At 37.2% G+C, this 27,517-nt stretch overlaps 1 protein-coding gene across 5 annotated transcripts in view; it reads right to left on the minus strand.

Annotated features, from left to right (window-relative positions):
- LOC124168068 (uncharacterized abhydrolase domain-containing protein DDB_G0269086-like) overlaps positions 1-27,517 on the minus strand; it is a 52,470-nt gene that overhangs the window by 14,336 nt on the left and 10,617 nt on the right. For 2 of the 5 annotated variants that reach the window (XM_046546180.1, XM_046546178.1), the window contains exons 2-4: positions 10,029-10,037; positions 5,539-5,724; positions 3,841-3,953 (exon numbers count right to left, since the gene is read on the minus strand). In XM_046546180.1, coding sequence (XP_046402136.1) covers positions 3,841-3,953; positions 5,539-5,724; positions 10,029-10,037 — 308 coding nt within the window. The remainder of the gene's footprint in view (positions 1-3,840; positions 3,954-5,538; positions 5,725-10,028; positions 10,038-27,517) is intronic. The other 3 variants (XM_046546181.1, XM_046546179.1, XM_046546182.1) reach the window with 3 other exon arrangements.

The following is a 27,517-nucleotide window of genomic DNA, read 5'->3' on the forward strand; positions in this document are numbered from 1 at the left end:
TATTCATCCCGCGCATGCTGCTAGGAGGTCGTTCATCTTTGATAATATAAATCAGAAGATGGTAGAAGGTAAAAAACGATGCGTGGTGAGACGACTTGTCCCTTATTTGGCGCCTCGTCGGCGTTGAACAAATCGATGTTACCAACTTTTAGAGAAGTGATGAAATATTTTTAGATCTGCGCCCGTAGGAAAGGAGACTACGGTCTATGAAGACGCATCTCGAGTGGCTATGAAGGGTTGGGAACTTAGTTTACGCACTTCTATTCCGGTATTGTCCGACAGGTGTGACTAAATGGATGAATAAGGGTGAAGGCCGCCGGCGTACCCTCCCTGCTCCCCTCTCGAACGCCCCAGATGCACCGAAATTCACACCAGGTGCGTCTTTCTTCGTTAGTCTTACTAATACTTGATGTATCAGCATCGTCCGGTGAGGAACAATCACGAAAGAATTACTCAATGACTTGCTTTCCAGTCTGTATTTCTTATGTTAGTGTCATACTTCGTCTTTCGCTGCTGTCAACAAAGTTTTGGTGAATTCTTTCGCGAATCTCTCGTCCGCATGTATAATAAAAGGAATATTGAAATTCAAATTTGAACTTTCATCAATAGATTTTTAAATTCCACAGCGCTAAGCTCAGATATAGCCGAAGGAACCGGAGTCTCTCTCCAATATATCAGCAGCGGGTAGTCCTTTACGTCGATATTAAAATCCAGCAATTAAAAAAATCTCGGATTGGTCGCCAAACGCATCCTTGCAGAAACGCAAATTGGGTCCCTAGATTACTCTCCCAACGTTTATGTCGCAAATCCAAGTCAACATAGTGCAATTAGCAAATAGACCACTGTAAGGGATGAAATATGATTTGATGCTTTCCCTGCGAATGATGTGGGTAAACTCTTTTCGGGGTTCAACAAAATTTATCCCTTAGGATGAGCCCCAAGTCGGAGCTTGAAATGTTGGCCATTATGGAAAAATTAACCCGGTGGGAATCCCGAGAAGAGTCTACCCACACTGTAAGGGATGATGGAATTACGCTTATAGCAAAGGGATGATGCCTCCTTTTTGGGCGGTATTCGCTTGGTACTATCTTAATGAAATCCTTTTTAATTCTGTGTATCTAATTTTCACTCGGAAAGGAATCGATAATCGCAGATTTTATAACTTTTGCTAATCCTCCGACGGGGGAGGCAAACCTTCAAAAGTGGGAACCTGTTTCTTCACCTAACACCACACATTCCCCTCTAAACTTGTATTGATAAGTCCTCTTCCCTTTTTTCATCAGACAAGAGTATAGTCTTTCATTCCAATAAAATAAGGCCTTTTGATGACACCTCTCTTTTCTTATTCACAGTAATTAGCATCTTTTTCTGTCTACGTAAGTAATTCTGGTACACTAGCTTTGATGTATCTTACGAAGTTATGACCTTTGCGTCAGCTGAAGTTGCGGGAACGATCATTGCTGTTGCTTGGTTCTTGCATATACCTCTATCACAGTTGGCAGACGCATTTTCCCCGAAGAAGTTCCAATTTGAGTTTATAGTCCTTAATGTTTATTTCATGAGGAAAGTAGAGATACAAATCGGCTAATTTCTCGCCAGTTTAATCTTCTTCGGATGAATTGATGAAGAAAATTTTTGATACTATTTTCCCGTACAAGAATTGACGATGATGACTCAACGCTCTCCTACGATTCCCTTTTTTCCTCAGTTGTCGAGTTTCTTTAGGGTTCAATCCAGCAGCCATCATCTTTCTTTTCGTCAGATTGTCTCTCAAAATACTTCTTCATTGGGGGAACCTTATGCTCCTCCATGCACTTACACGCAAAAACATCGCATAATTTAAAATGTTCCTTTAAAATTGTTTGAGTCTTATACTTCAATAAAACCCTACTTTTGGCCTATTACGATTTTCCGTAAGTTTTAGTACTTCCTGTGGTACCGCTAAATCCATTTAGTCACATTCATAATGGAAGAGAAGCGCATCACCATAGTTCGCACACCTTTATAGCCACTCGAGAGGCGTCTTCATAGACCGTAGTCTCCTTTCCTACGTGCGCAGATCTAAAAATATTTCATCACTTCTCTAAAAGTTGGTAACATCGATTTGTTCAACGCCGACGAGGCGCCAAATAAGGGACAAGTCGTCTCACCACGCATCGTTTTTTACCTTCTACCATCTTCTGATTTATATTATCAAAGATGAACGACCTCCTAGCAGCATGCGCGGGATGAATATTGCTGTATTAGAGGCGTGGGAGGGGGAGAAGCAAGCGTGGAGGGGAAGGGATCGGCCTGCGGCTCTGATATCCGCGACGCCGCGTGGGCGTTGGAATATTTTCTTCGCGGATGCGGACTCAAATTAGGCATTTTGTGGCTAAACGGTGGCAGATACGTCAAAATGCACGAAATTTTTGTACTAGAAGGGCAGTAACTCGGCAAAATCTATATGGAATGAGCATAAAATATTTTATTTTTCGAATTTTGACCCCCCCCCCCCCTAAATTGCATTTGAGCGAGGGTCAGGGGTTCACCTAGAGGTCTCAAATTTTTCAGGCCTTATTTTTGATCGGTTCCACAACTTTTTTTCATTGGGCCAGATGGATTTGAAAAAAATCGATTTTTGCGATCCGCCCTAATGTATACCATTGGCGTAGCGAAGGGGGGTCCGAACCCCGCCCCCCGCCCCCGAAATATAAAAACACAATTACTTTTATTCATCTTAAAAGAAAACAAAATATAGAAAAATCATGAATGTACAAAAGATTTCTTTGGAAAATGAAGTTTTCTCGGTTATGAAAAGTGTTAAAATTAGTTTAAAACCCTCTATGTGCTTATTACTCTGTGTTTAAAAAAAATTCCCCCAGCTTGTACAAAAGATATCACCAAAATTAGTGGCATATTGTGCCTAAGTTATTCATGTTAAATATGCTCTGGGGCTCTTTAGACTGGTTTTGGATTCCCACCCCCGCCGAATGAAATTCCTGGCTACACCACTAATGTATACCGACATAATAAAAAATTGAAAGTCGGACTACAAACTCTGGGTTACGCGAAATTGAAAAATTCCCGTTATTTTCTGAAAGGACAGGATTCCCACTCAACCGTGAAAATCTTAAAACCGTGAATAAGCCGTGAATTTCGTCTACCGTGAAAATAAAACCTGGAAATAGCCGTGAAATTCGTCGTAAAACCTTAAAAACCTCGCAATCTTGATTGTTGATCTACGATTGACAGATCGAAAGAAAAATCGATACTTCGAACATGTTTCAAGGCCGAGTCACGTGCAGACAAAGTCCACGCATTTATCTACACACGTACATTTGGAGCGCAAATATTGGTCCATGTGTCATGACGACACACAGACCCTAAGGCTGTAACTGGAAGACCTTTAACCAAAGTGATCATTAACCCTGGCGAAAAATCAGACACCTCTTCACTTCCCGGTCACCCTCTATTTTCCCTCTCACAACCTTTAGCCGGCCCTAAATTTTGTTACGATAGGTGACGTCATAAGAACACTCATTTCGGCGTTTGCATTCCCTGCGTTTATTGCGCTCGCTATATGTTTAGTTAACGTGCAGCCAGTGATTTTTATGTGATCAATATTTCTTCCTAAAATGGCGCATCAACAGACCGCGAATTTGACGCAATTTTGACCGTGAAAACCTGGAAAAAACCGTGAATTTTTATAATTTAGTTAGTGTGGGAACCCTGAAGGACCTCGTGCGTGAAATTCACCACCTCATATATTTCCCATTCAATTTTTCATTCACAGCGTCATTTGAATGAGGTGGTGAGGGTAGGCTAAAGGAGAGAGGGTAGAGGTGGATCGCCACTGACCTGGGGGTGGCGCTCAGGAGGGGCTTCCTGGTCCTCGGCGGCAGAGGCTCATGGATCCGCCGCAGGAGGGCGTTCGTATGAGCTCGGATGTCTCGCGTCTCATCGTCGAATGACTGCAGGAGAGAAGCAGAAGAGATAGGGAATAGTCTATATTATCATGCGGCACATCCTCTCAGCGCTGCTCACAAAGGTAAGAGTGGACGATTCATTTTCCCATATAATATAATCCATGATTTGGATTTAAAAAATTCTAATATTCCACACAGTTTTATTATCCTCTGCTTCAAACCTCTTCGTCATTTTCAAGAGGTAAAAAAAGCTGTTAGAGATAAGAAAAAGTTAAGAGTACAAGGCAGAAATGTGTTGTGAGCAGCCTACTACGTACTCAGCTGACCTTAGCTGCCACCGTAAAAGCTCGTCAAATTACATGAAAAGCGGCTTACCCATTACATTGTGTTGTAAGTATACCATTTTTTTGCTTGGTTTGTATTTACCGAGAAATGTGACCACTTATATAACCACTATATCCGAGAAGAAGTATGTAACAATTTTGATGTTTTTAGTTCGACATTTTGCGGCATTTACGCTTAATTCTCAAATTCTCGAAACATTGACGCTAAATTCTCGAAGAAGGCTTTTTTAAAATCTTGGAAAACTTAACCTCTTGTTTTTTTTAACTTCTGCAAATTTATGCAATAGTGTTTAAACCGAAGTAGGGGAATAAAACTGTGTGCAATATAAAATATTTTCATTCCAAACCATGGAAAATTTTCAGCCAAATAAGCCCGTCGACGACTAATTTTATTGAAGATAATACAAGCGTAGATATTTGATTCCAAAAAGCTGCCCTTAGTTCTCCGCTAGGTTTTTTTCTTGTAATAAATTATTACACCCTAACGGTTTTATTAATCCATATTGATAAAACTGGGAATATGATTTTATTTCTAATTGTTTCATATCTTCCGTAAGAATTTTTGCCTCGAAAGTGGGACTGAAGCACTCGAAGTTTCTTTTATATTCCGGTTATGGTTATCATATTTGAAGTCAACTAAAATCAACTATGGCCAAAGATTAACAGAAACTCTGGATTTTTCTAATTCCCGTGCCTGAAATAAAAATCTATTTATTTCAATTTTTAACCTGGAATAAAGAGATATTAGTCAACATTGGAGAATAACAAGGGACACCAACAAGTACTTCAAAGTGACGAGACAATCACGGATATAGGGTATTTGTCCGAGGGAAAATTAGTAGTGTGCTGAATGACACGTATGTTTGATTAAAGTGCAGTGAAGTTTTCTCGGGTTTCGCACCGGGTCAGGTCCTCCATTTCTCCTTCTAACGTTTCGACGGACAACTCGCCCATCGTCATCAGGGATTCAGGAATCCGATGGATTAAAGTGATAAATGATTTAATCAATGAATTTTTTTAAACTGATATAATTTTAAGCCTGAAAATTCAACTGGAATAATTGAGGCATTTTTCTATTCGAGGAATATCCTGACAACCTGTTTCTCTTTACTTTTCCAGTGTGTTCTAAATTCTTGGCGTGCCAAAATTTTTCTGTGATATACTCGGTACTTACTTTGTGATTGCTCTCACACCATTTTTTTCCAGTGCCAATACTTTCGTGTAAAAATAATGCAATCTTCATTCCTCTGCGAGAATTCACGTTGGAAATTAACTTAAAAACTTACCACCATTGACCTCGAGTTGAGGTAATCTTCGGTTGGCTGATAGGAAAGGTGCGGTCTCGCACGATGAGCAATGCGGTCAATCTCGGCGACAATCACCGAGGGTCGAACCCGGGTCGATCTTGGTGGCGGTCCAGTAGTGGTGAGCCGGGTGTGCGCCAGGTATGGGATGGCACGGTGGTGGTAGTACTGGTGATCGGGTAATTGGTTCGGCATTTTAAAAGCGAATATCAAGCTACTACGGGGCCAAAATTGGTGGCCACAGAAAGAGTTATCATTTCTCTCTTTTGCATAGGACTTGGACGTGAATTTCGACACTGTGTGAATACTTCACTAGAATGTGATTGATTTTTAGCAAGTGCTTTTTTATTTGAAAGAATGTAATTTTTGTGCTGAATATAGTTGCATAATTGTTTTTTTTAATGAAGTAGCAAATGACAAATTTGATTGCCCTTTCTCAAGCGTTAAATATTACTTATTTTTTCTCACCGTTCGCAAATTTGGCGTGTTAATTGGCAAGATATATTTATACAAGGTTATTCAATACGTTCCTCTTTTTATATGTCAATCTCGTAACATTTAGAAATAGTTTGAGCATAAGAGCGGCGTTAGTGTTATTATAGCGGTTAATTGAATGTGTTCAATAGCACAAAGCGTATGTAATTAATCAAATTTACTCATTTTTGCATCTAGAATTAGTATGCTTTCTCGTGTATTGCTCATGCCGTTTTAATAAAATCGTATTAAAATAATGGATGAAAATAGTTATATATGGGTGCATAAATAGTTATACATAGGTAAATAAATAGAGATTAAGATGTGAAATGTTTTGAATAGTAAAAGCTGGGAAAGGAGTGAGCCTATTTAGGATGATTTTCTTGGAGAAAGTGTTGTTGTCCTTGCTGTCAATCCTTGTTAACTCAGTCCGATATTTTTATTGGCCTGTCACTTCTTTTGGCATTGGCTTATTTTAGCTCCAGGGAACATTGTGGAGAGTTGCCTTAATCGCACCGCTTCCCAAATCGCACCACCACCCTAAAAACCAATGTATTAGATATATTTGTAATCTAATGGCTGCATTTGGAACTGCATCTCTTAACTCACCACACTTTAAATATGGTCACCAGTGTAGCGACATGTCAGGTGCGTAGGTATTAAGAAGATAAGGGTCTCTTTTGCTATTTCTTTCGTCTTTTTGCAAGAATAATGAAAACAAATAAGTAGCTTTTACATAATTTTAGCTGCATATCATATTTTTGAAGTCTACTTTGTATCATTTGGTGCTGTTAACAGTGTGATATGATTACGTGTTTAGGCAGTGTAAATGATTTCATATAAAATGGCGGTAACTCCCAAATCGCAACACGTCTCTCTATACCTCAGCGATATAAGAAGTCTCAAAAAAGTTGCCATGAAAAGACTATTCCAAAGCATAAACACTTCTACAAAATAATTGTAAATTTTGTTTCAATTATTATATGTATTTTATCAAGCAAAAAAATACATCTAATATTAATGTCAAAGATATGACTTATTTAACTTTTTTCGTTACTTATGTTAATGGTATTTTAATGTACTCGTTTGCTTTGTTAAAGGATCTAAACAATAACCTTAAATAACTTGCCTTTCTGCCTCTCATTGTCGTTGAAACATCATTTCCTAATTTTGGCCTCCAGTGGTGCGATTTGAGAAACCGGTTGCCTTAATCGCACCGTTTGCAGAGGTTTGAAATTGAATTTTTATACATGTGTTCAACTTGGAATTGATTGTCCCCATTAATTGTGAGAGAAATAGAAATTCTTACATACACATCTCATATTATACAGCATTTAAAACTTTTATTGCGTCTCTTATTCTTCAGTTAATTCGTTTTTTTCCAAAATTGGTGCTATTTAGGCAACCTTCCCCTGCTCAAAAAATTATTTCTTTTCGAATTTAATTTCTTCTCATGAGCCGTCGGCCAGGATTCACTCTGAATTAGTGGAAATATTTGCTCAAACATGATCTAACATATTTTAGAAGCTTACATAGGGTGACTATATTTAATTAATTAAAAATTCCTACCAGACTGTTTACCTTAATTATCTGCATGTACTTTCATTTGAAGAGCGTGACCCTTGTCGCATACGTCTCTTATTTGACAACTACTCGAAGAAGGCAGAAATTTCTATGAGCATTATTTTTTCTCCAAACAAAATATTGCTTCTGGCCATTTCTTTTTGGAACTTTACTGAAGTACTGCGAGATTACACAGTTTGAGTAGGGAAGAACTGCCTGGTCAACAACTTAACTGCCAATATGATGTATTATTTAACTGAAAAGAAACTCTCCTTGTTATTTACAATCAAATGTCGTATCACCAAAATATCCACGAGAATAATCGAAGGAAATTATAATCACTCTTAAGGTTTATGGGATATTTTTTTAAATCTACTTTTGGTTTTATCTTGCATATCTATTTCCTTATCACGGAGGACTTTCCTTGAAAATAATTAAATCTATAGAAAACTGACTTAATCGAATTCCTATGCATCGAAAAAAACGCCTTGAAAAATGTAGATTTGCCGTTCAATTTTGGGAGTAGAATTTTATGCCTACTAAGATAACTGATATCATAGGAAAAAGTTATTAGCTGCTCGTAGAAGAAGGTTAAAGACCTTCATGGGACCACCGTTGCGGATTGAAATGGCTTTTTTTGTAAGAATGTTGGTTCCTTTCAAGAATGGCATCCCTTTTTGCGCCTGAGGGCCTCCAAGCGGACCGTATCCTGAGACTTAGATGGACCCTCGTGAATCTCGCGCCTCCGAGAGGTTTCTTGGAACGGTTCCAGACTCTGCGAGTTAAAAATACGCGCGTAAAACGCGCCAGAGATAGTGGATAAAAAAAATTTCAAAGAGATTTCGGAATGGCGTTGTAGCCCATCCAGGTCCTACCCTCACTGTGTCCGTTCGAGTTTGAATTTTTTTCACACCGGATTGGGAGAATTATTATACCTATTAATGGGATTAACTAGGCCAACAGAGAGTGAGTTCAGGATTTTCCCTGGGCTATCAGTAAACACCACTTTCTCTGTAGCTTTGAGTCGTATCAATGACGTGGTTTGCGACGTGTGAACCTCTTAAGGTTTATGGACTTTTCTTTTATCTCTTAAAGGTTTTATCTGGCATTTCTTTCGCCTCATTGCGAAGGGCTTACTTAGAATACCTTTAAATCATTACGAAACTGAATTGATCGGATTTATTTACTTCAATTTCATGCGTGAGATGCCTTGAAAAATAAGGTTTCTTAAACTATGGGAATAGTATTTCATGGTAACTAAGTGAAATTTGTCTCAGTTGTAGTTAGCTCATGGAATATTGCTTAATTTTCTGCATCGCAGGCAAAATATAACCCTAATAACCTCCCTTTACCGTAACGAGAGAACGAAAACTTGTTGCAGTTTACCTGTAATAGGTATTTTCAGGCAAAGAATGCCTTTGTTTTTCAGGGAATAGCCAATCGAACATCTTGCCAAAAGCGGAGTTTACTCCTCAGTGTTTTAGTATTGTATACTGACGTCTTGTATAAAAGTTAAATATAAACACAAGGATTTTAAAGAATAACCTAACTACTCCAAGAAAATACACACTCGAAACATTCCAGTGTCTCAACTCAAAGAAAATGTGTAACTCACCATTTTCGTTATCGTAAAAAGAGTGAATATAGTCTTTTGAAGTGTTAAAAAGCATTAAAAAATATGTTTTAAATTTTGAGCGGGTAATAATCATGATTGGTTGATGGAAAAGGGTTGTAAAAATTGTGGAATTCAATAAAGTTTTACATAGCGTTAAGCGGTTTTCAACTCTCTGATTTCCATATCACCTTAGAATTTTTTCCTTTGGGTTACCTGAATATTTATACCAGCAACTGGAATCCGTATATATAAAACTATGCTGAAAAAATTTGGTTCTCATGGTCATAATGATTTTTACAGCCACCCTTGGCTATTCTAATGTCGCTGAATATTTGTATATACATAAAGATGGACAGTTCAAGGATTAAATTTTGCCGCCAATTTTGTGAACTTTCCCTATGATAAAGAAATAACTCTGTCAAACAGTTTACAATTTTTGCAAAATTCAGATTTAAGACCTAATTTTCTAGATCATTTTATGGAGTTAAAGAACTCCGGATTGTTCTGTGAGAATAATTATGAAGCTCGTGGATCAAAAGATTATTTTTCCCCCAACCATTCCTTAAGTATGACCAGAAAATTCAGAGATTAAATAAGAACTGATTTCATAACCTGTGCCATTCAACCTTCCAAAAGTTTGTATGCATTGCTGATGATCGTACCATGGAAATAAGAGAGTTGGTTGGCAATTAGTATATGCACAAACGATCACACCACAAGATACATACATCGGCAGAAGCTGTAGCTGCAAAGAAAATCCATTGTTACTTAGCAGTGAGAGCTTGTTTAGCTGCGTTGAATATATCCAATTTAAACTTACCGGTATAACCTTCCCGGTTCAACCCCAGTGTTCAGCATTCGGCAGCGGAAGTTCAGGTCAGGTGAAGTGTTCCGTTTTTGGCGTGTGTGTGAGATCGGTGGATTCAATAGGGTGAATATGGTTGTGGTGGGTGATTTCCATGATTATTTTTTTTAAGGTTTCATATGCCGTGGGATGAGATAAAAATGCAAAAAACAAAAAAATAAGGTATTGGCGTCGGCGATTTCAAAAAAAAGTGCGCGCCGTTATATTTTCATATCCGCAATCGGATTTTGGAAAATGTTACAAAAAAGAAAACAGGAAAGGTTTTGGAAGCAAAAAAAATTTCCAAAAAGAAAATAAAATGAGGGTCGGAAAAAAGGGTAAAATTTTCCCCCACGGGCAGACAGTGCAGGAAGAAAGAGAACAAGAAAAAGAAGAGAGAGAACTAAATTAGTCACGTGCAATATTGCACCCATTCCTCATTCAAAATATTCATCATCTTACAAGTGAGTTGGAGGTTTTTTTAAGGGTGTGGGTGAATGAATTCAGGATAAGGATATATTTTCTTTTCGAAAGGATCCAACGGGAGCTTTCAACCCGAGATGTCGACAGAGGCTGGGTCACCAAATATGGCGGAATTCTAGTTTTGTGCCCCTTGAGTGAGACAAAGTGGTGACGTCATAGGTGTACCTATGTATTTCTTTTTCATAAATTATATATATAATTTGCATGTTGACGTAAGTGATTTCCGAGTTCTTTCACCTCTTGAACACCCTCACTTAAGCCCTATCCTACAATCGCCTCGTTGCAAGACATTCTATCTCTATTTTTTTGCTATTACAAAACGTCACAAGTATCTATATAAACCTTCTTCGTGGTTTGTTAGTGTCCAATAAAATACCAGCGCTGATCTTTATCATACCATGGTAACTGAACAAGTGAAGTGGTTATAATTCTCTAAGAGTTATTTGCGGTTAGATTAAATAACACGGAATAGAATTAGATACAACTTTTCAAACAGTTAGCTATATAATTTAAGTTATCACTCTTATTTTACGCTAGCAGGGGTAAATAAAAAAATTAAAGCTTCGCTTACAATACTGAATATATTTGGGTTGATTACCCATTGACTACAGAAGCCGTTGATGTGGTTCTGAAACCCCATGAATCGATTAAATCAATCATTTAAATGAGTGCGATTAAAATATCGGGTCATCCAGCTTTAATTATGACGTATACACGTATCCCAACAGGTCTTATAACTAGCTACCATTCGAAGGGAATATTATTTTTAGTAAACTTTTTTCTGTTGTTGGAATGCTCTGCATTGACCCGCTACTCTCACAAACAAAAGTGTAGAAGGTCGCATCTCAGGAAAATAAAAGGAATGATTTACGTCCAAATAATATTATCGTTTTTAAGTCCCTACTAGTATCAAATATCGTAATCGATTCTTATGGGATGATCTAATGGTGAGGTGCTTTCTATTTACAACCTAACGCAACCCATGTGCAAAGTAGTAAGAAAACAATATCAAGAGGTGAAGGTTGGGTTAATTTGAGAACATTCGTTAATGCTCAAGCCAAACAGCATTGTAAAATTTCGTTGTGGGATAAGATAATATAATGTAATTCCATAAAAAAAGTGTTGTGGCCACAAAGAAGCAACTACAGATTTTATAGTGAAGCAATATTATTCGTGAGTTTGCTTGAACGCAATCTGTGAAGTTAGTATTTATTGTGGATACCCATTCTGAAAGTTATTTCCGTAATGCTCAAGTTTCATCGGTGATAGTATCCATTTGGATGGTAAAGGATGAATCGATAACTTTTTTGGATTTGTTGAAGATAGTAATTCCTCGCTAAATGTGTGCTAGGGTAATTTATTGTGACGATTAACAGCTTGTCAGTGCGGAAGTGTGAATGTGCGTAATGCTAGAGGTATGACTTTCTTCATCCATTTTTTTTACATTATCGTTATTGCATGAGCTAAATATTTTCCTGGATGTAATAAAAATATTATCATAAAAACCTCATAATATTTTTAGCTGTTTTAGAGATGTATTTTTTTATTCATACGCATCGCGTAAATTTGGTAAAAAAATAAGAGCGGACAACTCATTTAAGTTTTTTTTTAGGTTTGATAGATGTGTTTTTTTAGTCTTTTCTTTTAATAGAAGCCAATTGAAAAAATCGCGAACATCATGCTCGCAAGATAGTCCTACATATCGGATCGAGTGGTATAAGCTGAGGAACTGGGGTAGGCTATGAAGGGTTTAAGGTAGTTTGGGTAAGGGTTAGGTAACTCAATTTTTTACAAGGGAGAAATTTTGTGTTATTTAATATTTTTTCAAGGGTTAGATCATTGAATCTAAATGATCTCTCCCACTGTGGGGGGGGATAATCAGGGTTATACCCCCTCCTCCTCTCTCTCTTCCCACCCTTGATCTAAACCCTGTAGGAGAAATGGCGGTAGGTGGTGCCGTGAGGCAACCTTCCGGAAGAGGTTGAGGTGTAGGAGGAGTGGTAGGAGCCGGGGTAGTCTGAGGAACGGGAGCTCCTCTCCGTGGTGGTCGAATAGGAGGAGGCTCCAGGGCCCCCCGAAGAACGGGAAACCCTCTCGTTGGTCACAGAGTAGTTACTGCGGCTTGGGACGGATGAGGACAGGTAGGGGGAGGAGTAGGAGGATGATGGATTGCTGGAGGACGAAGATGACTGTGTCTCGGAGGTGTAAGCATAAGAGTAATTCTCCTCGGCGCGCCGACCGCGTTCTGGAGTGTCCGTGACTACGTAGTGGCGCGGGGTCTGCCGGGGAAGACAACAGAGAGAGAGATTGCGTGATTTTGGTTAAGAACAGAAGGGTGCGACACAGGGGCACCTGAGCACCAAGTTATCCCTTAATTCAGGAAGGGTTCGTGGTCTACTCGGTCTTTACTATTGTTACAAGTTTCAGGGGGAAATGAAGAGGGTATTTCCGAGCACTGATATTCGAACCATTTATAATGAACGATTCAATGTCACCTTCAAATTTTGAAGTACAATTTTTGCTGTCGAGATAGATGGAGTTTTATCATTTCGGAGGAGTACCAAAGAGAGTAAATTCTAATATTCGTACTGATTGTAAGTCTATTTCTCATAAGCTATCTCCAAGCTGACATAATGAGTGTTTCTCTTAAGCTACCCCCAAGGTTTTTAAGCCAAGTTCCAACTTTGGAGATTGCCACCTACCTCTTCCCAATACCACCTCCCGTCAAAAATTAAGCCTCTTCATTGTAACCCACGAAGTGGCTTAATATTTTGTGGTATATAGTCGTGGAAATCGGCTCACAATGTACCTTCACAGAAATTCGCTTGTATATCGATTGAGATGCAAGTATTTTAGAGCCAACTTTTCCAATATTTTGTGATTTCCGTGAGCATTATTTCCGTGAGTAAGTACACGGATTTTTTAAGTAATTAGAAAGCTTCGCCAATCCCTTTCAAATAGTTCATTTTTGAAAAATTCATCGGAATATGATTTCTAGCTATTCCTAGGCTGCTTGATGACTTTACTCACTTCGGTACCCTTCTGAAAAGATAATGCGTATTACTTAACCTCTGATGCAAAATTTGAGCATCGTAATCCCTATACATTTAGTCGCGGAAAAAATTTCCTTGAAAGGAAATTTCTTACTTGCACACGAAACTAGTAATTCTGAATGGACTGCAAGATAAAGTCAGCGCCATCATGTTGCCAACGCAGTCAGTATATTTCTTAAAAAGAACGATATATTTAGTGAATCATGGTTATACCCTTATGGGACATGGTCACAAGTATTATAGACCCAATAATAACCACAAAGTTATGGTCCCCAGCCAGTTTTTATCCACTTAAAACGGGTGTGGCATATAAAACGAACTCCTTGAATTCACATTATTCCCGAAGTCAAAGCGTGAATTACGTTGATCAATAATTAGTTCACTCCAGTTGTCAAAACGTACATAGGGGGTGAATGGAACATTGTGGAAAATCGCATGGTTGTTAGAATGATCTTTCTCGTTTGGAAATTATGGGCGGTCTTTTCCAGTCCAAGTTCTTATCTTACATATTTCCCCAAAGGTAGACATAAAACATGTACACAAGGTTCCATTCCCACAGAGGATTCTTAAACTTGGGACTTTTCTGTTAAATTCTATTTCAAGAAGAGGCCAATTCAATTATTAGTTACAATTTGGGGGATTGTTTGTAATTCACAGGAACGCCAATGGAAACAATCTATACTACGTCTACGATAATGGTGAAGTAGTTTCGTGATTACGATTGCACCGAGCATACATATTGTGGTATTGCTAGCACGCAATGATTTTGGGGAAAGTCAATACTCCCGATGACGTCACCACTTTCTAAACCATCCTTACCTCTTATCATTCATTCCTCCAATTATATCCTGAAAGTTTCCATTTCAGGCCATTTGATGGAGCTTCGTAGAAAATTAATCTTTCAATCTTCCTTTCGTTTGTATAAGTTTGACATTTTAATTACTTGCTATCGTTAAAAGGATTTTCATAGATTTTGTAACAAATGCTTCGTGTAAATTATGATAGAACAGCGTTACAACAATAGGTATCATTAGGATGTTTTTAGTAACTATCGAAACAAGAAAGTTTTTCTATCGTTCAAAAACTCTGGAGTCGATTGCAAAAAAACAAGGCCCCCAAAATTTTAATTATTTTCAAATCTTCGTTCAGAAATTTGTGCAAGATACTGTGTCCTTTTTTCGCGGAGTTATAAAATAAATATTTTGAACAAGCTGTAATTTCCGCTCCCCGGTTAGATTCATCACTATAGTATATGGGAATACTTAATATTACCATGATTTCTAGAAGAGTAACTCCTGAAAATATTTTATTCTTATTTTACATTATATTTTATTTCAGTCGTTCAAAGGGTAAAGTTGGCTCAATTTTTCTATTAAATATTGTAGTAGACAAAATAAGGTGCTAATCAAGAATAATGTGTCTTTACGTATTTGAGGACGTCATAGTTTACATATTGCATAGCTTGCAGAAGTACCTTCGTAGTTATAAATTAATTTATCTGTCAGTATTGTTCGCGGAATTATCTAAAAGATTCTTTTCGTAAAAATTCGCGAAAGGCCTGTATAGAAACTTTCAGGATATAGCTCACCATGCCAAACATGTATAAATAGTGTATATACAATATAGAACAGTGCATATATAAGGTTTCACACATACTTATAGCATAAAAAACAGCATTCCTATGGTGCACACTTTCTCTCTCTTTTCGGCGTTGATCTGTGGATTTGATTACTCACTCAAGTCAGCTTCTATATATTTGCTATGTTCTTTTGACATATCACATGCAAGCCTTACATTTCACACACTTCACACGAAAATGCATTTTGGCGATATTTTTTCCAATTATATCTTGTATATAGGAACCACTTCCTCTTTGAAGTGTAGCCTATTCCTCGTGAGATATATTTAAGCCATAAATTTGACTGTGCAGTGGTAACAGGCTTTATCAATCAAAGATAATTTGTTGCATAGGGTAAACTATTTTTTTCTGTGTTAATAAGATAAAGTTTAAGTTTATTCTCGTAAATTCCTAATTTCTTAATTAAAAATGGTCATTAAAATTAAAAAAAAAGGTTCGTCATCATTGTTTTGACGGATAAATTATTGCAAATAGGAATTATTTTTGATATTGAAACTAGCAGAGATGGAGGATTCTAATTTGATTTTCAATACGTTAATCAAGAGTGTTTGAAATATTTCTAGAAATAGTAATAACATCCATGGCTACTTATTGCTCGTGAAAAAACTTGTGAATCGAAGACAGTAAAATATAGGATTTAAGGTGTGCTTCATGACTACCGTTAGGTGCATGAGTTAGTTATACCTCTAATTCATGTATTAAAAGCCATTCGAATGAAATTTAGAGTTGGGGGGGTGAAATGGCATACTGAAATGTCAGTTCTCATAAACTTCCATTCACTAACATTTCCACTTTTCATGCTGCTCTATCTAAAGCAAGCTATACCTTGTTAAAGCAGTATTTATTCCATCGACATAACTTTAAAGAACTTTTATAAACACTTACAATAATTACATCCTCTCTTGAGCCCTTCGTTTGGATTGTGGTGCACGTTGCTCACGAGAATTTTCAGGATCAGTTATAGTGTTAGTATTTTGTTTTTACTCTTCAATGGCATGTTTTATCTGCGTATTTAAAAAAAATTATCTTCCGCAATATGCTCCTATTTTTCTTTCATAATGAGTGATTTGAAATGAATTTACATTTCCCGCGGTACCATCCCGGTGGTAAAGTTTGTATCATGAGTAAGTTATTTCACCGATTTGTAATAATGAATATATTTCGTTGGTGTTAAATGTAGCCAAGTGTTTTGCCCTGCTATACCATTAATGATGAGTTAAGGATGTTTTCGAATTATGTGGGTTAAATAGCTCTCATTACATTTTTTTACCTGCCCATAATAGAAAATTACATTGGATGACTCAGATTGTGGAGCTTATTGTGTCGTAATTCACAATGAGTTTAAACAAAATTCATATGTAACCTTCCTTGCCTGCATAATGTCTGAGTGAACTTCAAAATAATTTTTCGTTGGTCTTATTGATGGAAGCATGCCTGTTGTGTTACCACCGTATTTTTTAAAGTCACGAAAATAATGCGTAGTATGTAAGGATTCAGGGATTTGCTTCAGCAAATGCCACCAATTGTCGAATATTTCACATGAAGACCCAAATGAAGTGCTATCGCTATGATCTCAGCAATGTTACAAGTTAAAAATTATAAGTCTGGTGTAGTTACAAGTTTAAAATTATTTTTTTAAAGACCTTTAAAATTTATCCAAATGAAGTGTCATCGCTATGATTTCAATAATTAATGCCTCACCAAAATTGCAAGTTTAAAATTATTTGTCTCTCTAAGTAACTAAAAATGTTTGCCCTGTTTTATTTCAAGTGATTATTGTCTTATGAGTGCCTGTACTGATATTTTGTGTTGTTTGACTATGTAGCGGTGATGTGTGATGGTTTGGAGTTAATAAGTGCTGCCGGAGCGCTGTGCAAGTGGTTAATTATAACGGGCGCGTTTTTTAACGGAGGCATATTTCATTTCAGTGGCCAAGCGAAATGTCAGCGTGCGTCGTTATGCGTGAGTTTTTCGCCGAGGAATTTGGACGGCTCTTATTTCCGGACGTTGCGGCGTCTCCGAGGGTCGGATACGCCTCCGTCGCCTCTAGGGTACACGTGTGCGTAGTTGCCAAGCCATCCACCGTCGAGGAGCAGGGGTCTTGCCCCCTGGACAGTCTTGGCAGCGCCCACCGGTGAAGACTTAGCCCCCTCAGGTGAGCCCGACCTCTGAAATTATTTCGCCGACGGAAACTGCTCTTCAACTTTTCCCAGATGGTAACGTTCGCGGATATTTTTGTCACTCTCGGCCTTAAACCTGATTTCAGTTCTCCATACGAGGCAAATTAATACCCGGAAAAATGCTGCAATGCTTTTTAAAAAATCTATTTCTTTTTTGAGTTGAGTCCGAGTCGGCAATAAAACAGGCTTCACAAAATATTCTATTTATTGGCTTTCAGTATCACAAAATCCAAAAATACCAAGAAACATAGCGTACGAGAATCATTCTCTTTGTAAAATTAAGCAATCAAAATTGTTATCAGAATAACTATTGAATATATTCTTCAATTTGAAATTTTTCGTTCGACGTACGTTGTCACAAGAAAAATGGATTGATAGAAAATCAAGTATTGAAACAATTATCTATGCTGTTAAATTTCTGAATTTGAAAGAACAATTTCATCAATAGATTTTAACTCTTTCAAAGATAAAGGAGCGCTAATATACAATTTGAGACGCACTAGGAAAATGACTGCGACTTTGACAACATTACATTGGATAACACCGAGGGACAGGATTTCCGAGTATTCTTACCGAATCATCCTAGAATAAATTCCACTTACACGGTACACTTCAGGCCTATTAAGATTTTTTTGGGCTTTAAAATAATCTCGAATATATGTGTTTCCCAAATAAAGTGGGATTACATGGCACCAGTGAAGTAACGCCTGTGATGAAAATACATTTCATGCGTGTAATATTTTTCATCTTTAATTCCTCTCATTAGGGAAGACATGATTAGTTGAGGAATGACAGTTCTTATATCGACAGCATCCAGGTTGGGAAGCTTGAATAAGTTCCGTTTTTGAGATTTGCATTGAAATTTACACAGCTGCATCTTGCATATTTAGAATTTATATAACTGTGGAATTTACTCTTATTTAAATTCAATCCTACCAAAGTCCGCGTTGAAATCTCTTTTTAAAAGGTTTTCACGGCTTAATTTTGCATGAAAATTCATAGCCACAGAATAAAATACTTGAAAACTTTCGTGGCGCTTTCAGATTCTTCTCTTCTTGAAAGCCGATAAATGGACTTGCATGTATATGCTTTTTACTGATTTGGACTACGCTCAAAATAATTAATGGACGCTTTTCGAGTTGGCTTCCACTTTCGCGAAACTTTGTTGCTTGGTAATGAGCGGCAGACAATAGAAGAATGCTTTCTTCGCTGTGAATATTTTTCTCTAATTACCGGCCGAAACGTTGCATTAAGAAGCCGTATCACTCCTGCTTAGTTGGACTCTTTTTTGTTCGTATCTGTCTGTGACTCGGTTAAACATACAGTATCATATTGAAATCTTCAGAGCTTACAAAGTAGAATTTTAACAAAATTTTCCTGTGCCGCACATTTGAAAAAAATCCTTCGGTTGTTTGTTTGTTGTTAGTTTTTTGTATCTGAGAATCAGTCATATTTTGAAAAAGGTGTACTCTATGTACTCTAAAAATCTCAAGATGATGGTTTAATTTTTAAACAAGAAATACGTGTCCTAACTAGAAAAAACCGATCGAGAGTGAAGTGTCCTGCGTGAGTTACGAATTTGAACCACATATTTGTGCTCTTTTTATATAAATGTACTCAAATAATCTTTTGCAATTTTCTAAGATCTCTAAAATATTGATCGCGGAAAGTTCTCTAGTTAAATAAAATTTATTTACCCTTGCCCAACGGTGGCTATTGGAGAACTGATATCAGGTTTAAGATCGAGGTTCCAATTTCTCACAGCAAATTACCGCGTGTTCCGAAGACTTTCCAGATGTTCCCTTGGTGCTGGTGAATAGCTCTTTGGCATTCACATCGGAGTCAGTGGAATCGGGGTTAACTATTTCACCTCCCTCTGCTCCTGGAATTTCAGGACTTCTTTCTATCACGCCCATCTCCGTAGATGATGATGATGTATATTGTTCACTCTGTGTGTCATGAGAGGTCAAGGCAGAGTGTATTTTAGTTAATAAGGGATTGAATTTCATGTATGAAAAATTTTTGTGACCAAAATGTAGTGAGCCATTCTCGTCACTGAATATTAGAGTTTGTTCAATGACTTCTTTTCCATATAATTGAGCAGAAATTGTGCTAAATATTTGGTATGTGAAATGTCTGTTAAAATTTGATCTTTGTAAGATAATAATGCAAAGGATAAACTGTTATCCTGCTAGGATAAATGACTTCAAGGAAGTCGGGCAAGTTGATAATAGTCTTACATTTTCTTCAGCAGACAATATCGTCTACTGGTTCCAATGTACAGCAACTACCTGATTGCTCTGAGATTCGCAAGGTAATAATTTTGTCCGTTGCATTTTATATGGTTTAATTTTCGTTTAATGACATCCAAATATAAGAAACGAAGTGTTTAGAGTAGCTAATGAAATTAAGCTTACATTTTTACATGTTGATATGGAAATTTTATATTTAAAATTTATGTTCACTTGAATGTATCAGGGAAGTGGTTGAAACTGGAAGACAGTTCTTATTGTTGGGCTTTCAGGCCTATTTGCACAAAATTATGTCATGAAGAAGCCACTGCTGTAGTGATTTTACATCTTAAGTAGAATGAGAAGACTCTCTAGTCAAATCACGTTTAGATACATTTGAATGATAATTACCGTTGCAAAACCATGATTATAATTAGTTACCCTCGTTTAATAGCTTCATTGAACTCAAACATGTATTCTTGTAATTTTATTTTCAGTATAGGCCATTTTTAAATGGTTTAAATGGACACATGCAATTGAAGACCATACGTCTATATTTTGGAGATATATCAAATGCTTGAATAAAAAAATATTTTGATGAGAAGACCATTTTTAATATTCAAAATCATGTTTTACACTTCACACCCTCATTATTGTGTAAATTTCGAGTTTTCGATGAATCATTCGTTCGTTTCGTCACAATATTGTTCATCTTTCACTCATATTTTCGAAGCAGAAATAATGCCACTTATAAATGCTATCAAAAGAAGCTTGAGTTTTATGATTCTTGGGGATACTCTGGGGATAATAGGAAAGGGGTTGGTGGAAAGAAAACATCTCGTATTGAGCAAGCTAAATTATTCCCTTGGGTGATAACTATAGACTAGGGTTAAGCAATAACCGCTCACCTAAATATAACTTGGAACCACGAATTGATAGAAACCATATTTGAAATTTCATCTAGTAAGCCCTGTATTGTAAGGAAGTAGTCGTTTTATCAGCAATTAAATTTTCAGCAGATGCTTCTGTTTAGATGCTTCACAAGCCTGTGGAATTTTTCCTTCAAAAGGCATAAACCTTAAGAAAAATGCATACGTTTCTAAAATGCGCTCTATATTTTTAAACCTATATTGTATGAATGGCTCAGTTGAAGATGACTTCTCTCAGGAGACATTCTATTCTATCTTTAACTAAACAAAACCCATTAATAATGCGCGAAGTTTTCTTGTGAAATTGCAACTAATAACTGTGGTAAGTGCTCCTTAAATAATAGGAATAAACTAGGTTATTCCACTACAATGTTGCTGTTTCAATGATATTTGTTTTCTATTGCCGAGTCTATTTCAGTTTCAGTTCTATGTACCGCATTTATTTCGATGATAGGAAAGATTTATCCCGTTACGCCTAGACCTACTTAGATTTGTCGATGTATTGTTGGGGGTTGATGATTAGAGTCGAGTCTATTTCAATTTCCGAGTCTATTTTAATGAGAGGATAGATTTATCCCGTCGCGCCTAGACCTACTTTGATCTGTCTATCTGGTCCGGGTTGGGGATTGATGGTTGGAATTACGACTGCTTTAGGTGGGGGTGTTCAAGGTTTTCCCATCATCCCCCATGCTTGGTAGTAGGATCTAGTAGCATCTTTTATTTATCAACAAACCCCACGCGAAGTTCTCTAGTAAAAGTGCCAGTAATGACTACGGTAAGTGCTTCCTAATTAATGAAAATATATTTGTTATTCCTCTAGATTTTTTTCAAATTTCTGGGTCTATGTCAATGTTGGGATAAATTTATCCTTACGTGCCTAGACCTACTTAGCTTAATATCTAGTCGGGGTGGGGGATTGACGGTTTGAATTCAGAATGCTCTAGGTTGGGGGTGTTCAAAGGATTTCCCTTCGGTCCTAGGCGTGGTAGTAGGTTGAGTAGCATCGGAGCGGCCCCTGGTAGTTGGTCGAGTAGCCGGGCAAGGGTGTCGCGGCTACGGGATGTTCCCCGGACAGTAGCCGCTCGATGAACTCGTCTCCGGGCAATTTCACCGCCGGGTGCGGCAGCTGAGGCGCGGCAGCTGAGCCTTCCGCACCCTCGAACGTCACCCTGCGCGGCGCGTACTTGCGGGAGATGAGCACTTGTTTCTGGGCGTCCTCCTTCATCTGGGTCGGAGTGGGGTTGGGGTATCTCCGCGGGTACACGGACTGGACCCCCCTGGGCAAGCCGGCGTTGAAGTCGGTCCTCCTGGGCAGCGACTTCCTCGCCTTGTCCTCCTCGTATTTGCCCACCTTGCCGAAGGCCGTGAACACTGGAGCCACCTGGCTGGGACGCGGCACGTCCGGGACCATCTCCCAAGGCACTTGGCGCCGCTGTGTGAGAATCCCCGTGGGCCCCAAACCCAAGAAACCCCGCGTTCGATTCAGTTTGTCCGCTGTTTTGATTCGCATCAAGTACATTATAAATAGCTCTCCGATAAAGTACTACATAGCTCTAGCTTATGTTACATGAGAACGTTCCTTAATTCTCACTATATCACTCCTACGCTTCGGGGCAACTTGAGGGAAATTCTGTTCGTATTGATCGTCTGGTATAAAGAAAATGTTTGCCTTCTCATCCGTTTGATCCGCATTAAGTGGATGATAAATAGCTCTTCGATTAACCACTAAAGAGCTCTACCTTATGTTACATGAGAACGTTCATCAATTCCTCACTGTTTTACTTCTACAATCCGCGGCTACTAAAAAGAAAATTCTGTACAAATTGCTGTCTGGTATAAAGAACGTGTATGCCTTCCAATTGTTCAAGCTTTGATATTTGAGTTAAATTTTGGACATAAGTGGAACTGATGTAATTATTCTGTCAGATTTTTTGGCTGTGATTGGCGTATTATTGAATATTTTGGATTTACTTTTCTAGTACACGAGAATACTATCTTTCTTCAACGATACGAATTTTCTTTGGGTGCAGAAACCATCTCAACCCTAATTTTTCAAGTGACTTGAATGTATGGAACCAATGTTCCTTTTAACCCATAGCGACTTCGAGAACTTTGACGTTCAACTATATATTCATTAGGAACAATTAGATCCCATGAGCTGTTAGTCCGGCAAATTGAATCGATCTCAACAAGAATTACGAATTTTTTACAATAAGAACATTTCTCGAGTGTTTTAAGCTGAGAGTAGCAAGTTCCTCAATAATTTACAAGGGTCCCATCTGAGAATTAGAGGAAGGACTTGATGTTTCAAATACAGCATGAACTTGGAGGAGAAAATTATTTTTATTTCTAAAATACGATTTGAAGAAAAGAAAATTTTACTACTTTTTAATATTGATGGCAACTCATTCCTAAATTCATGTCCTAACGAGGTGAGGATTTTATAAATGAATTGACATTCTAAATAAATTATGGAGTTAAAAGAGCGAGCTGATAGACAATATTTAGTGGACCTAACAGTTACCTAGTAAAAAGATTTCTTCCTTCACATCCCAGTCTGCCTCGTGAGCTCTTTGTTTGACTCTTTCTTTGTCACCTTGGCGACAAAGCCTGTCCATTCTAATTCTGACTCTGTGCTCCATTTCTCTCTCTCTCTTTTCAACCCACCTTGACGACGGCGACGCTTCGCCACTCCTCCGCCTCTTGCAATTACTTAAGTCATCAAGACTCTAATTTGATTTTAGTCTCCCACGCACAGAGGTATTTTTCAAATGGATTCCTAAATGATGAATATGTCTCAGAAATTAATCTCTTCGTAGGGAAGTAGACCGAGGATAATACGACAAAAATAGACTTAGCCTTAGGTATAGACTTAATCTTTCCAAGCCTCTCAAATTCTCTTGTTTTCAATTTAAATCCAGTTGAAGTACAAATAAAATAATTTTCATAGCGATTCTTATTTCGTATGCAACGATAAAATTCTTGAGACTCCCCGAGCAAAAATTCTCGAATTGGCAAAGAGAAAGGAACTGGGTCCCCTAGTTTGAATGTGTGATATCTAACGCCGATGGCTTAATGTGGGGTAATCTCTACCTTCACCTAAAAATCCAACCATCAGGTTAAAGTAATGTCTGAGAAGGAAAATTGAAACCGCCCCTCCCCTATCTTATGTGTGTTGTGCTCGTGAAAAGTTAAGTGAACTTGACCCACAATTCTATAATTGTCAGGCCAGAGAAAATGATAGCATGCTTGGAATATCTTCCAGTCTCCATGCAGTGAAGTATTTTCTTCACTATACATCTACTTGCATTTTAATACGTTCAATGGTATCAGGCCAACAACTTTCATTTCAATATTGTACTTCAGCTAGGTGATTTTTAAGTCTTTGATGATATATATTTATCTCTCACGTAAAATAGGATTAACTTTTCTGAAATTTAAACAGTAGACGAGGCATTTCTTCGAAAATAACAATTTTCTTTGGGTGCAGAAATCACATTTTCTATACTGCAGATAAAATTCAAAAAAACAAGTACTGAAATATCTATATGATGTGAGTAAGATTCACGTCACAACCTCATTAACAAATGTGTCTATTGCTATATTTTTCCATTACTTCTTTTTTGTATTTTCTAAAATTTATGGCCTCCAATGCACATTTTTTGGTCCTTGCTTTTTAAGAGTTGATGATAATGTTTAATTCTGGACATCTTTACTATTTTATTGAAGTTTTTTTGATGGGTTTTAAAGCCGCCAATCCTCTTATTTCTTACTGAAATTGGTTTTCTTCCATAAAATGATCTGTAGCTTTTAGCTGTATTTACATTTCTCTTTCCTCTCTTTTCGTTTCTATCATCGCTAGCTATTTTGAAATCCACGTGAATTTTAGGGGCCTATTCGTGTCTCGTTAACGTAGTATATATTTTGGCTGCATACTTTCATTCCGTACCACTTCGACGCATTGACGCACGCCCGGGTATTTCAGAAGCTCAACGAAACTGGTGAACCTCAATCTCAAAAAGAGATCTTGATGCTTGCCGTACGATCGTAAAAAGATAACGACATTTTTCGCGCTTTGATTCCTGCGCTATCTGATAGTTTAGCAGTTTTCCGTTTCTTCGAAATAGCCTACTCGTTGGCAAGAAGCTAAGTACGAGAGATAGATTTTGCCATCATGTGCGATAAATTTTGTTCTATAATTAGTGCTAATGGCCATAAAATTCTACATTAATGACTTCATTATTATACGAATCTTATCATTTGTACCTTCAATTTTGTATTCCGTGTATGTTTTGAACCGAAAAGTAATTTAAACAAAAATTATGATTTCAATAAGGTCCTTTTCTTTAATTACTTTTACTTAGTTTCTCCAAATGTATCGTAACAATGGTGTTGTTTCTTGAATTGTTAGTTAACTTTCAAGTAATAGATGAAACTTGAAATGAAAATTATTGATGGAATTTCTTTTTAATTGATGCAATTTTATAAGGATTGAATCATTAGCTTGTGAGTTTAAGATAATGAAAAATCTGTATAGTTGGTAATTATCTAAGTTTAAAAAGGGGGTTGTTGTTATCGAGGTCCAGTAATACATGTAGCCTTTGTCACTTTCTACGGTAAGAGTCTTTAGTTCGTGCATATATCTTTGTATCCCAGATATATTAACGGTAGGCCATCATTTTTTAATTATTGCGAAAAAATTAACTGTATGAGCCACAAATTCTTTTTCTGACAACTATCAGAACAAGCTACTTCAGGTTGATTAAAAATGGAACTAATATTCTGGTGGCAAATTTAGTAGCCTAAGAGTGGCTTTTCAAATGTTGTGACCTATTAGATAGTTTATTTTCTAAAAAAATACGTTCATTTGGCAGGAATTTAGAATGAACAGTTTATTTTTATACCTTTTGGGGCTATTAGAGCTGTTGCTCATCTTTATTTTGCATGAATGGATACTGTAATAATCTGTTCATGGGAAAAGTTGAAGGGATAGCTTTGGTTTATTAGGATATCTGTTGAGAAATTGGTTTGTTTCAAACTTTGCTGAATGGACTTGCGCTTTTTTGAATTCACAGCTTCAATTTTATTTTGACTTTTTTGACCTTTTTTAATAATTTATTTACTAGAAAATTAGCATTTTTATCATATTAGATAATCTTTATTTGTTTCATCTCCAAATTTTCCTTAAATACCAATTCTAATGAATATGCCATCCTTATCAATTAGTAAATAATTTAATACTGTCATTAAAAGTCTTTAATACTGTCATAAAAAGAACATTTCCTTCCCCGATTATTACGGCTTTGGCAGCTGCGACCAGATATTTCTTTCCATCACTCATTGCATCACCCGCATGGGCTCCACCCGGCTCCTTTGCGAAAGTTACACATCTAACGGACCATCCTTTCTTCATCCTTTGGGTTATTTTTAAGCCCTGCTGAAATCTGCGTTCTCTCCTCTTTCCCTCTCAATTCTCCATCGGTTTTCGGATGTTTACTCCATAAATAAAATTCTATTGTGCCCCATTTCGAAGTCAAAGACGCCTCGGCATCTCGAATTATTCTGCTCTTTATACTTGTTTCCAGATAATAGTTTTTTTTCCAAATAAAATTTTTTTTAATTCGTTTTGTTTTATGGACTCTTTTTATACATTTCTCTCTATTTTCTACGTTTGATATGCATAATGAAGTGCAATACATGGAGGAAGGTATTTTAAGTCAACTTATTTTTACCGTGAAGAAGGAATCTAGTGCTGCTCAATGTGAAGGGAGGTGGACGTGAATTTTTTTGCCGTAGGATAGTGGAAACATTTTGAAAACCATCTGTTTTTTTCATCATATATAATAATTACTGTAAGCTGCTTCAGGCTTAATCGGGTGCAGTTTTATCATATTAGTCGATTGAAACTTTCTAGCGGTATTTCACGAATTAAACTTCTCAATTGTTAAATTTCCATTTTCTTTAACGACCACATGATGACTTGGGCTTTTCCTTTGAAAGCATTTGGTGGAATTCAAGTAATATGTTTCAACCTTCTTCACTCAGCGTTTTATGCAATTAGATAATGGAAGGCGATGGTTACCTTTTCTAAAAGGTATATTTAGTTTTATTTACCTTATCTCTTATTGTATGGGAGAACTGAAGTCCATTTGGAATGTTAAGTTGTCTCAAGATCGAAAAATTTTTTTCTAAGTAAATATTTTTATGATATTAGGGTAAAATAATCTTTCGTGTAGGATAATTATTCTTCAGTTTCAAAAGGAGTATTATATTGGGCCCCGATATATTTGAGTATTTTAAGTAATAGCTATGTGTCGGACGCGAGCCAAATGCTTACTCACCAAGGCATTACACGGAGTTCATATCTCATTACTTAAGCTCATACCTTCGCGACTATATAAAAGAGTTCACTGTTCAGAAAACCGAAATTAATCTGCTAGTTGAGCCGTTCAGAAAGATCTGCTACTTATTTGCGAGAAATTAATTGCTTCCGTTTTTTACGGATCCATCTGAGATCATTTTCCCGGCATATTTTTTCTTTGGATTAATTTCCACCTGTGAGATACAACTCCAGGTCGTGAAAACTCTGGAAATTTCTTTTGAAACGTTGCCATAAAAAAGACGGTCATCCCTGAAATTATATTTCTCGCAGAAAATCCAGGTAGTCGGGTAAGCTAACATTTTTAGCTCGCTATCGTTATATATTTTGGCCAAGTCTTTGGTCAAGAGAGATCGCTTATGAAGGCGGACGTAAATTCGATGAAAGAACATGTCTTCTCAGGTCAGTTAGGGCTAAAACTAGCGAATCAAGGCGTAAATATCGCCGCACGTATTCAATTAGAGAATTATTATTATATGGCAGCATCACTAGACGCGAATTTGAGACATCCGGGTTCGTGTACGCGCGAAAAAATTTACGTATACGAATTTTCACACGCATTTAATCGGTC

This window comes from Ischnura elegans, chromosome 11, assembly GCF_921293095.1.
Source record: "Ischnura elegans chromosome 11, ioIscEleg1.1, whole genome shotgun sequence".
NCBI classification, from domain to species: domain Eukaryota; kingdom Metazoa; phylum Arthropoda; class Insecta; order Odonata; family Coenagrionidae; genus Ischnura; species Ischnura elegans.